Here is a 12,243-nt window from a genome sequence, read left to right as displayed (position 1 = left end):
TGCGCAGTTTGTTGACCTTTTCTTTTTCTTTTAATTCACTAAAACCCCCTCCCAGCCGCTCCATCAATAACTGGATACGCTTAGTTGCTGTTAAAGCTGCACAAGAGAGGATACTGGTGAGAAGGGTTCACATACTGTAGCAACACACACAAATATATACACATGTTTAATTTTCTTGAATAAATAAATACAGAAATATAATATATATATGTTTACTTTGTTTTATTGAGTTCTCTTTGTCTGCTGCCAGGACTTGTGTGAGAATCTGCTTATGTTTTGAGTCATTGTTATGCAAAAATATAGAAAACTAAATACTTTTAAGCTCCGTTTGTAGCTACTGATGGTCGCCGGTAGAGGTCAGTAAAGATCCCGGTGTATTACTCGCAGTCTAACGGATAAAAGCCGTTTGGTCCTCTCCCGGTTTCCGTCGCTGGTCAGGGCTGAGCCAGTGAACGACAGCCGTCCTTCCTTCCCTCCTTCCGCCTCCGGTGTAGCCGTGCAGCTAGCAGAGACGGCTAGCCGCTAACTCCTGCTGGCAAGGCGCAAAAAAAAAAAAATGGCGAACGTGGCGCTGGACTTTAAGGCGTCCGCCGGTGACTCAGAGCCACAGAGTCGTCCCGTCCTCATCATTGGCCAGCACACCAACCTCCAGCAAGTCAGCTGGGGCCAAATCAAGGGGAAACTGCAGCCGGTCGTTAGCAAAGAGGTGAACAAATGAACGACAGCGACAGGCTAATGTTAGCGCTATGCTAATTAGCACAGGCTAACGCGGCTAACTCACCTCATAGCTACAGAACCGTTAGCTAACTAGTCCCAAGAGTTTAACCGTAACCGTGTGTAGGTTAGTTAGTTAACCTGCTAAATCCTACATTAGTAATATTATTAAGACGTTTCTGTGCATTTTAGTTTTATTAGTCAATTAAAAAATTATTAATATAATAAGTAATGTCAGTTAATAATCTTATTTACTGCTAAGCTACATAACTGTCAGGACACTGGTGCATGTTTGTTTTGATTATAGTTTTGGTGCTTTACTTAATAGTTTGAGGTGATTTTGTCAGGACACTGGTGCATGTTTGTTTTGATTATAGTTTTGGTGCTTTGCTTAATAGTTTGAGGTGATTTGTCTTTTACAGCTGGAGAAACTCTGAGGTTAAAGTCCCATGTTTCCTGTTCCTATCTCCATTTCCTTATCCTGCTGTGAATTAATTTTCTGTCCATGAGAGCACTTCTAAGATAGACTTAACTGACTGGCAAATTATGGATTGTCTTCTATCTTCAATCTCGATTAGTGTTTAGGACTAATCCAGACTTAAATACGCAAAGTGTGAAGCTGTAAAGCAGCGTCTTACTGTCTGGAGTCTTCAGAAGTGGTTGTGCAACAGTGATTGTCTATAAAGAGAGACTTGAGAGAGTCTGAGAGGTCAAGGAAAGCTTCCCTGTCAGTCAAAGAGCTTCTGAGTAATTACACTGATTAGCCAGCTTGACTGTTACTGTATTACTTGCTGTGCTCCGGTTGTTTTAAAGGTGGGAAAGGCTCTAAGAAAACAGCTTTATGTTGCTCATTTCCCTCTCACATATAGCTTCTAAACAATCCTGGACACATGTGCTCAAACCATATTAAACATTACACGGGGTTGGACCTTCGCTAACGGAAACACTGGATGAACCCAAAAAATCTCAGCTTCATGACTGTTAATAATAATTTTTAGTTGATGTTGAAATGGCGTCGGAAAGGCGGTAATTCAACTGGATGGTCCCTTTTTGAGGACTTAGATTGTGGTGCTGTTAAACTTTGCTACTACAAACCACTCCAGCCGCCTCCAGAATGAAAACTCTCTCAGTTTTTATTTAAACACATGCTGAATACCGTAAGATTTAGTGCGGCCTGTTCCATTTAGAGGTTGTCCAGTACCAGAAAACTGTAATTATGGATTGTCTCATATCATAAACTCTCACAGTAATTGCTAAAAGTCCTACAGACTGTTAATCACGTTGATCCTCTTCCTAAAGTGATTGATTATCCAGGTTTTTTTTAATAAAAGGATGACAAACTGTGCAAAGCTTTGTTGTTTTTTGTCGTGTTTCAGTCCTGTCTCGTGTTTTTCTCAGGTCTGGCAGGCAGCTCTCGGTGCTTTGAACCCAAACCCCACGGACAGCTGTCCTCTGTACCTGAACCATGCTGCGGTCGCCGCCCTTCCCTCACGGGTCAGCAGACACAACAGTCCGTCTTCGGCCCACTTTGTGTCCCGTCTGGTCCGTTCCTGTCTCCCTGGAGGGAATAACCGCTGCATTGTGGTCGGTATCTTGTCATGTGGACGACCCCTGTGTCAACTCATGTTATCATTCTAGCTACAGAACAGACGTGCTGTTTTACTCCTCCTATGGTGCTGAAGCGGTGTTGACACAGTGGCGTTTCTTTCCTGTCCAGATGGTGTGCGAGCGTTCGGATGTGTTTGCGTCCTCCTGTGCCATCGCCAGGGCCTTCCCCATCTTCTCTCGCCGCTCCGCATCCTCACGCCGAGCTGACAAGAAGCACGTGACTGTGGAGTTTGTGATCGTTGGTCAAGACAGCAATCCTCTGAATGATGCAGAACTTGAGGTACTTCAGCGAAGTTCATCATTATTTATTATTTAAATGTAATTTGTCGATGGCAAGATTCTGCTCAGATGTAGCTTGTTTTGTCCCATGAAGACCTAAGCGACCCTCTAAAAGCATTTTAAAAACGTGTGTATTATTGGAAAACTACTTCCTATACCCTGAATGGTTCTGAAAAACTTGAAGACATCACATAAAATACTTGTGCAAAGTTTGGTCTTAAAGGGTTACACACGCATTTCTTGCGTGTGGTCTTAATGGGTTAAAGTACGATGGTGCACGAAAACTGCTGTCTGCCTTAGTTTGAGGGCTTTTCTTCTCTTCAGTGTCTTTCCAACGCTGCTGATGGAGTGCGGCTGGCGGCTCGCATTGTGGACACGCCATGCAACGAGATGAACACAGACCATTTCCTTGATGTAGGTGAAACTGTTCCTCTTTTGGGAAATTATGTTGATCTTTGCCCCCGGTCAGACTTGGCATTAACATCCTTCCTGGGGAATCCAGTCACGAGTGGCCAGCATGAAGTACAGGTTCAAACTCTCCCTGGACGCTTTGAGGGTGTGGTTTAGAGATCCGACCTCTGACCAACTTTGGAGGTGGTCTGGGTCGCACTTGTAAATAAATCTAAGTAAGAATTTACGAATGAAAGTATTTAATATGAGTATACGAGTGTGTTTCTGTGTTAATTATTAATGAGGTCCTGTTGATGTATGAGGATCTGTGTGTGGTTCAGTTATGTATTTCCTCATATACCGATGTCTTTGTTTACCTTTTTATTACCGGAGATTGCGGTGCAGGTCTAACAAACGTCAGCGTGGAGATCAATAAATAATAACTTGATGCCAAAGTCATGAAGCACACACATAAAACAGCTGTTTGTGGTTCTGAAACGGTGTTGGACATTTATTAGAGACAGCCGCTATTAAAATATTCTACTGCTCCCACCGATGATGTTGGAGTTTATTTACATGCTTGACAAAAAAACTGAGATCAGATCTGGAGACGCATGTGGAAATGCGTTTTAATTCTAGCTGCGAACACATGTACCTGTAGCTGGTCATTTGCAATCGGATTACCCAGCACAGATGTTAATGTAGAGGTCTGACCGTGTCAAACCGTAACGCCCCACCACCACCTTTCCATGAACATGAATTTGTATCGTATATAAAAGTCTGTGGAAACGTTTCCTGATGTGTGTTTCTCATTTTAGTTGTGCAGAATCATACAGTTTAAACAACGATGTGAAACGATTTAACTGTCAATTAATGACACTCGCAACAAGTGATTATCTTATCCTATATCTGTTTTTCTGCAACATCTGGGATTAGTTTTGCAAGTGTATTCTTTATTTTTTTAATATTTATTATTTACTTTACTGCAGCTTTTCCATCATTTGCGTTTCAGGAAATCAAGGCAGTGGGAACTGAACTTGGAATCACTCCAGTCATCATCCGTGGAGAGGATCTGAAACAAAAAGGGTTTGGAGGTACTGCAGATTATTTTATTTTTATTGCATTACTGTACAGAACCTTTTGCTTTAATGTGTAGTAAGTGTCATTTTAAATGTAATTAAGCTTTGTTGCTGACCCGAGGAGTAGATAGTTGCACTTGCAGGGTGATAAATAACTGCTAAATCAGTTGCCTTTGTCTAATTATCAGAGGTAATATTTGATTTCTCCTGAGGACTCTTTTTTTTGTAAAAGTCAGTTTCTCGTCACAAAATATTAGACTCCATCTGAAGAACCAAAGTCTGATACTGGTGAGCCCACAGTGTTGGATCTCTGTAATCCTCAGGCTGATATTTACCTGTTCTCTTTCTCCTCAGGTATCTACGGTGTTGGAAAGGCAGCAGAGCATCCTCCTGCATTAGCAGTCCTGAGCCACACTCCTGATGGCGCCACCCAAACCATTGCGTGGGTGGGCAAGGGCATCGTGTATGACACTGGTGGACTCAGCATCAAGGGAAAGGTGTGCTCCAGATAGTAAATCACTAATGTATGACGAGTGCTTGTGACTGTTTTCCTCATTTACATATGCTTTTAAGGAGGAAATAATATCTTTTACAGTTATTTATTAATAACTGAATGTTATTTAAGTCGATCTAAACTGATTTCTGTCCAGGTTTTAGAAAATCTATTGAACCAACTTCTCCATTTTATAAATATTTTTCAGCCTAGTCCTTCACATTTGGTACCTCTGTTTTCTGGTAGTATCTTTATTACTTAAACCTGACATCCTCCTAAACACGTATTTGTCTATAAGGGCTCAAAGGTCAGTTTCCCAATGTCAGGCTGTTGGTGAATCATTTTAGTTAGAACCGTGTCAGCAGCTTTTCAGCCAGTTCAGCATATTCAGTCCAGTTAAAGTTGGGGAGAGAGAGATCTGTGACTGGCAGAGGTCAGCTTAGAGCAGGATGAGGAAAAACAGAAGTGATGAAACTAAAGAAAACTGCTTTTTTACATCTTATTTCACAAAAAAAATAAATAAAAATCATATACACTGATCAGCCACAACATTAAAACCACTGACAGGAGAATTAAAGAACATTGATCATCTTGTGACGATTCATCGTTCTGCTGGAAAACTTTTGGACCTGGCATTCATTCGTGTGGATGTTACTTAGACATGTAGCACCCACCTAGACCAGACCAGGCACCCCCACCCCATAGCAATGACACTCTCCCAAGCAGTCAGACGCACACACAAAAACACTTTAGGAACAACAAAAAAAAAAACATGAAGAACAGCACAAGGTGTTGACCTGACCTCCAAATTCACTAGATCCCAAACTGATCAAGTATCTGTGGGATGGTTCACAGAGGACCCTCCCCTCAACCCATAGCACCCAAAGCCCCCCCCCCAACAGCATTCTGATGCCACAGGACACCCTCAGAAGGCCCATGTCCATTCTCTGATGAGTCCCAACTGTTTTGGAGGCACAAGAGAAGAGAGTGAAGAGATATTTCCTTTCACGAGGGCGCAGAGTCCATGTTCCGGCTGGTTGTTGGCTTTAGTCTTTGTGTGGTGTGTTCAAGTGCAACTTATTGATCCAGACACAGGAGATGTCACAGTCAGTTCCTCTACGTCTGTTCGGTGTGTCGGCACCTTTAGCATTAAGCCTGTTCTTTGCAGTCATGTTTTTTCTGAGTGTACATACACGCTACTAGGACGTTGTCCCAATCACTGCAGATAAATGCACCATGATATCAACCGTAGATATTCAGTGAATGAAGTCATCACATGTAAAGTGTTGTATTTTTTTTTTCTAGACCACAATGCCAGGGATGAAGAGAGACTGTGGTGGAGCTGCTGCCATTCTGGGAGCTTTTAAGGCCACAATCAAACAGGTGATTTGAAGTATCCCACGTCGGCTGTCATTCATTCATTCTCCTCTGTTTCGGCAGTTTTTATCAATCAGACTCTCCTCTGTTTGCTTCAGGGCTTTAAGGACAACCTCCATGCAGTGTTTTGTCTGGCAGAGAACGCAGTTGGCCCCACAGCCACGCGACCTGATGATATCCACACTATGTACTCTGGAAAGTGAGACATTTCTTTTAAACTATAACGTATCATTTACTTTCGGTTTTTGATTTGCTTGACTAGCCCTGCTGTTACGGTGTGACTGCTCACAAATCGTGTCGGATATCACAAACAAGCCAAATTAACAGGAACGGACATGTGCCGTGGTATAAAATGTTTTGTTTTGTTCCCCCCCCCCCAGGACGGTGGAAATCAACAACACTGATGCAGAGGGCAGGCTGGTGCTGGCTGATGGGGTGGTATACGCCAGCAAAGACCTGTCTGCTGATATTATCCTGGATATGGCCACACTGACGGGGGCACAGGTGGGCGACTGTCTTAAAACCAACCACCGCAACTTCACAGATTAATAGATACAGATTTTGATATGGTTTTTGTTTGTTTCTCTGTTCAGGGAATTTCCACAGGGAAGCACCACGCGGCCGTGATGACCAACAGTGAGCAGTGGGAGGTGGCGTGCGTTCGCGCGGGCCGCAGCAGTGGAGACCTGGCTCACCCTCTGGTCTACTGCCCCGAGCTGCACTTCAGCGAGTTCACCTCCGCCATGGCGGACATGAAGAACTCCGTGGCTGTAAGTGACGAAACTTCAAACGGGACGCATATGTGACTTTTATAACCTTTTATTTAACTAGGAGGTGAAAGTCTTCTTGAACTCAAAAATCCCTTTTGTAAGAGAGTCCTGGCTAAGACGGGCAGCAGCACGGAGAGCCATGGTTGCACACAAGATATAAGGCAGTCCACTTTAGGGGGAAGAATCCTAAAAACATTAAAATAGCTGCAACATGTTATCAAAGCAACGATCCAGTAGTGGCAATGTCTGTTACAGTTCCTTTCACACCAGCAACAGAATGAGTTAGAGATTTCTCTGGAGAAGAAAAGGGAAGTGATGAAAGTAAAGACGGTTTAAAGAGCGCACTGAAGACTCTTTTCTTTATCTAATCTGAAGAGCGCTTGTGCTGGGGTTAGGCTGTAGTCTTGTGTTCGAGTGCACATTAAAATAAACTTCAGTTTATATCACAGTCTGCCTTTGTTGCTGGCAGTTCTTTGGTTGCAGTTCGCTTTTGTCCATACTTTAAAATTAAAATTTCTCAACTGATTCCAGGCCGAGAGATTGGACCGATAGCAGGAATACGACCCGGGAGCATAACCTCTTGATGAATGTAGAATTGAATTGCCTGGTTAAAAAAAAAAAAAAAAATACTGAAAGAAATATACTCAGACTTTAGTAGATATCATTTCAGATCACTGTAATCAAATTAATACACATTGTGCTTGGTTAACTGTGGAGGAAACTCAACCTCGTGGGTGATAAAGTACCTGGAAACTTCTTTGGAACGTCTCTATTTTCATCAGTGGGTTGTGTAATACAACATGACGGGTGCATCTAATACTTGGAGGGAGTTTAAACTGAAACAAAGTGGAGACCAGTGTGTTTGACGTGTTTAAAAGTCTCCACAGCCAGATTACAATTAGGTGACTGAAACATACGCCTTCTTTCTGAGGTGGACTTCTGTGTCAATAAATATATATTTGTAATACATAATAGATTTGTATTGTACCTAAAACCACTATGTTTCAAGCAGACTTTTTGTAGGAATTAATTTTTGGTTTATCGTCTTTTTTCTTTCTTTGACAGGACCGGGAGAACGCCCAGAGCTCCTGTGCCGGCCTCTTTATTGGTTCCCATTTGGGCTTTGACTGGCCTGGTGTCTGGGTCCATGTTGACATTGCCTCTCCTGTTCATGCTGTGAGTACCTGAGGCTTCGGTGCAAGGACAGATATGTGCAAGCAGTTAGTGCTGTGATTTTCGTCCTGGAGCAAATCAGACCAGACGACAAGCCTGGCACACCTTCAGACAGGCCTCTCTACCTACTTTGAGATGTAATTATGTTTGAAAGTAGGTGACTCTGGATAATGGTGGACGTGGATAAAATGTATTGACTTGGTGATTTTTGAAAGGGTCTAAGAGGGTTTGTAGCCGTCGGTGGTATTGCCGTTTTCATTTCAGTTTTACAAGATATTAGGAAAGTTAAACTGTCATCAAAATTCATTAAACATGTTAGATAAACTCATATTTTAAAAACACATCGAGCTTTAAACTCTGCACAGATATTTTCACCTAAAAACACTAAACGATACACATTCAAGGGACTAATTGTTTGTTCCTATGCTGTTTCAACTAGGGCTGAACGATACATCGTTATCGTATCTATATCTAGATATGAACATTCAAGATATTAATATCGAAAAAGCAACGATATAAACGATATAGGCCAATGACAAACATATGAGGGCGGGAGTGAGGGAGACGGAGACGCACACACACACACACACACACACACACACACACACACACACACACAGCGGGGATATTAAAAAGAAAGAAAGTAAAGTGAGCGTGGAAGATAATGCGGCCGGTGGCGGTGCAGAATAGAGGGTGACAATTTTTCGGGACTCGCAGTACGGGAGTCAGTTTCACTGTTGGTAACGTGATAGGGACGGGGTAGAGCAAATAATCAACGGGAGCGGGACGGAGCCGGAGATTAAATTAAAAAATGACGCTGCAACGCGGTGAGTGCGCCCAACTTTAGACAACAACATAGAGAGCTGGACGGGATTTAGGAGTCTCTCTCTCTCTCGTGATTTTGCGGGACAGGATTTTTGTTGGGGGGCAGTCACGTGATCGGGATATGACGGGGAGTATTTTTGTGGGCTTGGGATGGGAGCGACAATTGATTCCCGTGTCACTAGTGCAAAATCTGATTTGGTGCCAAAACATAAATCATCATCCATTATTTGGAGGTATTTTGGATTTAAAAATGATGTAAACCAGAGCGAGGTGTTGCGACGAAGCACAAGAAACATGTTTCACCACATGAAACAACACCATCGCGTGCTGCACGAAGAGTGTATTGAGAGAAACACCGGGGACTTCTCAGTCATCCCAAAAGAAGCCCAATCAAAGTTTGATTGCTGATGCGTTCAGTAGCGTTACACCGTATGAGTCGACGTCCACCAGACATAAACACATTACAGACGCTATAACATACCACATTGCAAAAGACATGGTACCCGTGTACACAGTCTCGAAAGAGGGCTTTTAAAAAATGGTATCGATATCGAGATATGAAATTTTGTCCGTATCGTTCAGCCCTGGTTTCAACTTTGGATTTTCTTGTTCTTTGTCCAAAACCGTTTTAACTATTACGTAAGATCCGAAGCACGTTAGTGAAATTGGCAACAACAACGCTATGACGCCTAAACGTGCCCTCTTAGTTTAACTGAAAATTATTTCAACATTAAAACAACATTTAGCAACATCTAAAGGCAATGTTCTGTCCATTTCTTACTAAAGGCACGGTGGCACAGTGACCTTCTTGCTGGTGCCTCACAGCAAGAAGGTCCTCAGTTCGAATCCCCGGGGCGGAGAGGGTTCGATTCTCAGCCTTTCTGCGTGGAGTTTGCATGTTCTCCCCGTGTTTGTTTCTCCGTACACTCCTGTTTCCTCCCATCGTCAAAACATGGGTGACACAGTGGCGGTCCGCTCGGTCGCAGCGGCTCAGGACTAAAGCCCAAATTATGCTTCCGCGTTGACACAGCGCGAGGGGGCGTACGGACCTATTGCGGTCCTATTACGTCCTTGCGGACCCCCGTGCGTCCTACGCAAGGGCCAGACGTGCACCTCCCAAAAATCCTCGACAGCAACGCAGCAGCAACGCAGCGGCATTGGCTGTGATTGGTCCGCTAACTACATCCGCTGGAGACCGCTTTTCCGGTTTCCACTCATAAACATAATTGTCTCCTTTGTCGTGCCCTAATTTGCAATAGAAGTATTTCTTCCTCTGCTTGAATAATTTGGAGCTCCAACGCCAGTCTCTCTGTCTCGGTGTCCATCGTACACTGTGACTACGACAAAAGCCGGAAGGTAAATAACTATACGAGGCGAGATACGTCACAAGAGTCTCGGTCGGTCGGTCACGAAAAATCATAGCGCCCTCTACCGGTGTGGCATGCATTTCGACACGTAAACCCCACGCAGAACCATCACGGTCTCACGACTGCGTCCAAGCAACTGCGTGACCATTGCGTGATCACTACGCGGAAGCATAATCAAGCCTTAACCCTCCGTCCGACCGTGCACTTTCGTTGTTTGACGTATAGTGTACACACCAGTTTACTTATCTGGGAAAAGGAGAACAGAGTGGGAACATAATGTAATGCCACTTACTTAGAAATGAATCTCAGTGAATCTTCATTAGAAAAAATCAGACAACACCGACCGACTGAAACATCGAGCAGTCTTGCCATTAAATTACAGAGAATCAATACTGTGGAGTTCCTAATTTACTCATAGCTACGGCGTCAAATTGATGCAGGATCATAAACCAGGCATTAGCGTTCTCCAGAGAGGATGAATTATACATGCAGAACATGAAGGAAATTATTGGCGGTAAATAAATCGCCGGCTCTGCCTTCCGAGAATCTGGTTTCTATGCTTCCTCATTCATCATGAAACTCGACTCTATTGGTAAAGAAAGTGAGAGTGTCTAATATAACTGTCTGTGACTTATGCAGTGCTGTGTTACATCTGCTCTTTAATCTTTTTATAACTTTACTGCAGGTGCTTTCCTGACGTTCTGTTGTGGTCTTGTGATTGAACTCATAATGGCCGTGTGATGATTTAGGTTTTTAGCTGATAAACTTAACAGTGCATTTCTTTTTTGTCTTTGCAGGGGGAGCGTGCTACAGGTTTCGGTGTAGCTCTGCTTATGGCCCTGTTTGGTCAGGCATCAGATGACTCCATGCTGAACCAAGTGTCTCCCTTGGGTGCGCCCACCACTGTGTCCGAAGATCACATGGAGCGCGACTGCAAAAGGCGAAGACTGGTGTAGGGCAGAGCGGTTCACTCCCCCGACTCCTCTCTGCTGCCTCCGCTCGCCCAAACCGATAAAGCAAGTGCTCGTGCAGTCAGAGTTGACGTTTGAAACTGATTCAGTGTTCTGTGTTTGGATTAAATTTGACTTAAATGAATAAAACAGACGATCATCACTATGTCAGACGTGGTATGAATGATTACGATCAAAAACAGGCCCTCACTTGTCCTCCTTACTTGGTACTGAACCCCTCCACAGCTTCTTCATTATTCAACCGCTTTTGACGAAGATGCACTTATTATAAAATCTGAGAAAAGTATGTGGTTTATCTCAAGGGCCGATTCACTTCAGCGGTGATTTATCTAATGTTTTTTAAAATGATTTTACAGCCAATTTTTACCGTCATAATCTCTGCTTTCAAATATCCACCTCATTAGCAGGAGCTGTTGTTGTAAGGTATTTTATGCAAATCAAGAATTATGCCTACGTGTTGTCTGAGACATTGTGGAGAAAAAAAAAAAAGAATACTGGATCAAGATGAGTAAAGCCAGGTTTGCACTTTGTATTCATCCTGTGTAAAGATGGACTGCGTAATCTCTGGACCAAAGTGCTTACTGCGTTTTTTTTTTTTTAGACCTTTCCACAGAATTATGATGACATGCTTTGTCAGCGTTAAATATGTTAAACGGTAAAGTCAAGTGTAAGTCAGGTTCCAGCACAAACGAGATGTTGTATCACCTTTGTGACAATCGTGTTGTCCTTCAATAAAGGCGGTGCCGTCTATGTACTGTGTGCAGCCAAACGCTCTTTCAGTATGCAGTTTAAAACTTCTTGGGGGGGCAAAGTAGACCTAGAAAGTGGACTTTTGATTTCATTTTCTATTCTTCTACTCTTGTCTACTCTTTTATTCCTCCTAAAGTTTTTTTTTTTTAAGAACTATTCACCACCTTGGATGTTTCCTCATTTTATTGATTTAATAATTGGAATTATGATCAATATAATTTGGCTTTTTAACAAAAATAAAGTGACGAAGAAGCTTCTTGTGAAAATGTAAACTTAACCATGCAAAGAAATATAAATTGATTAAACATATAAAGAAATAAAAAAAACAAAGGTGAGAAATGAATCATTAATAAATAAAAGGAGCGAGGCTCACGTGTAAATCTGTCTAGAGCGGGCCGTCCTAACAAACTAAACGAGGTGCAAGAGAAGGAGACTAGCAAGGGAGGC

The 12,243-nt window shown here is 42.9% G+C and overlaps 1 protein-coding gene across 1 annotated transcript; it reads left to right on the top strand.

Annotated features, from left to right (window-relative positions):
• Positions 1 to 406: 406 nt before the first annotated feature.
• On the top strand, positions 407 to 11,796 carry npepl1 (aminopeptidase like 1). Its single transcript, XM_084543914.1, has 12 exons — positions 407 to 706; positions 2,113 to 2,298; positions 2,432 to 2,602; positions 2,926 to 3,015; positions 4,004 to 4,085; positions 4,425 to 4,567; positions 5,869 to 5,946; positions 6,039 to 6,139; positions 6,321 to 6,444; positions 6,534 to 6,710; positions 7,776 to 7,886; positions 10,873 to 11,796. The coding sequence occupies exons 1-12, from the start codon at positions 557 to 559 to the stop codon at positions 11,029 to 11,031; spliced, it is 1,572 nt and encodes a 523-aa protein (XP_084400040.1). The 5' UTR covers positions 407 to 556; the 3' UTR covers positions 11,032 to 11,796.
• Positions 11,797 to 12,243: the final 447 nt, after the last annotated feature.

The sequence above is a fragment of the Chelon labrosus genome (genome assembly GCF_963514085.1).
Source record: "Chelon labrosus genome assembly, chromosome: 4".
NCBI lineage: Eukaryota > Metazoa > Chordata > Actinopteri > Mugiliformes > Mugilidae > Chelon > Chelon labrosus.
This window is presented reverse-complemented; position numbering and strand designations above follow the sequence as displayed.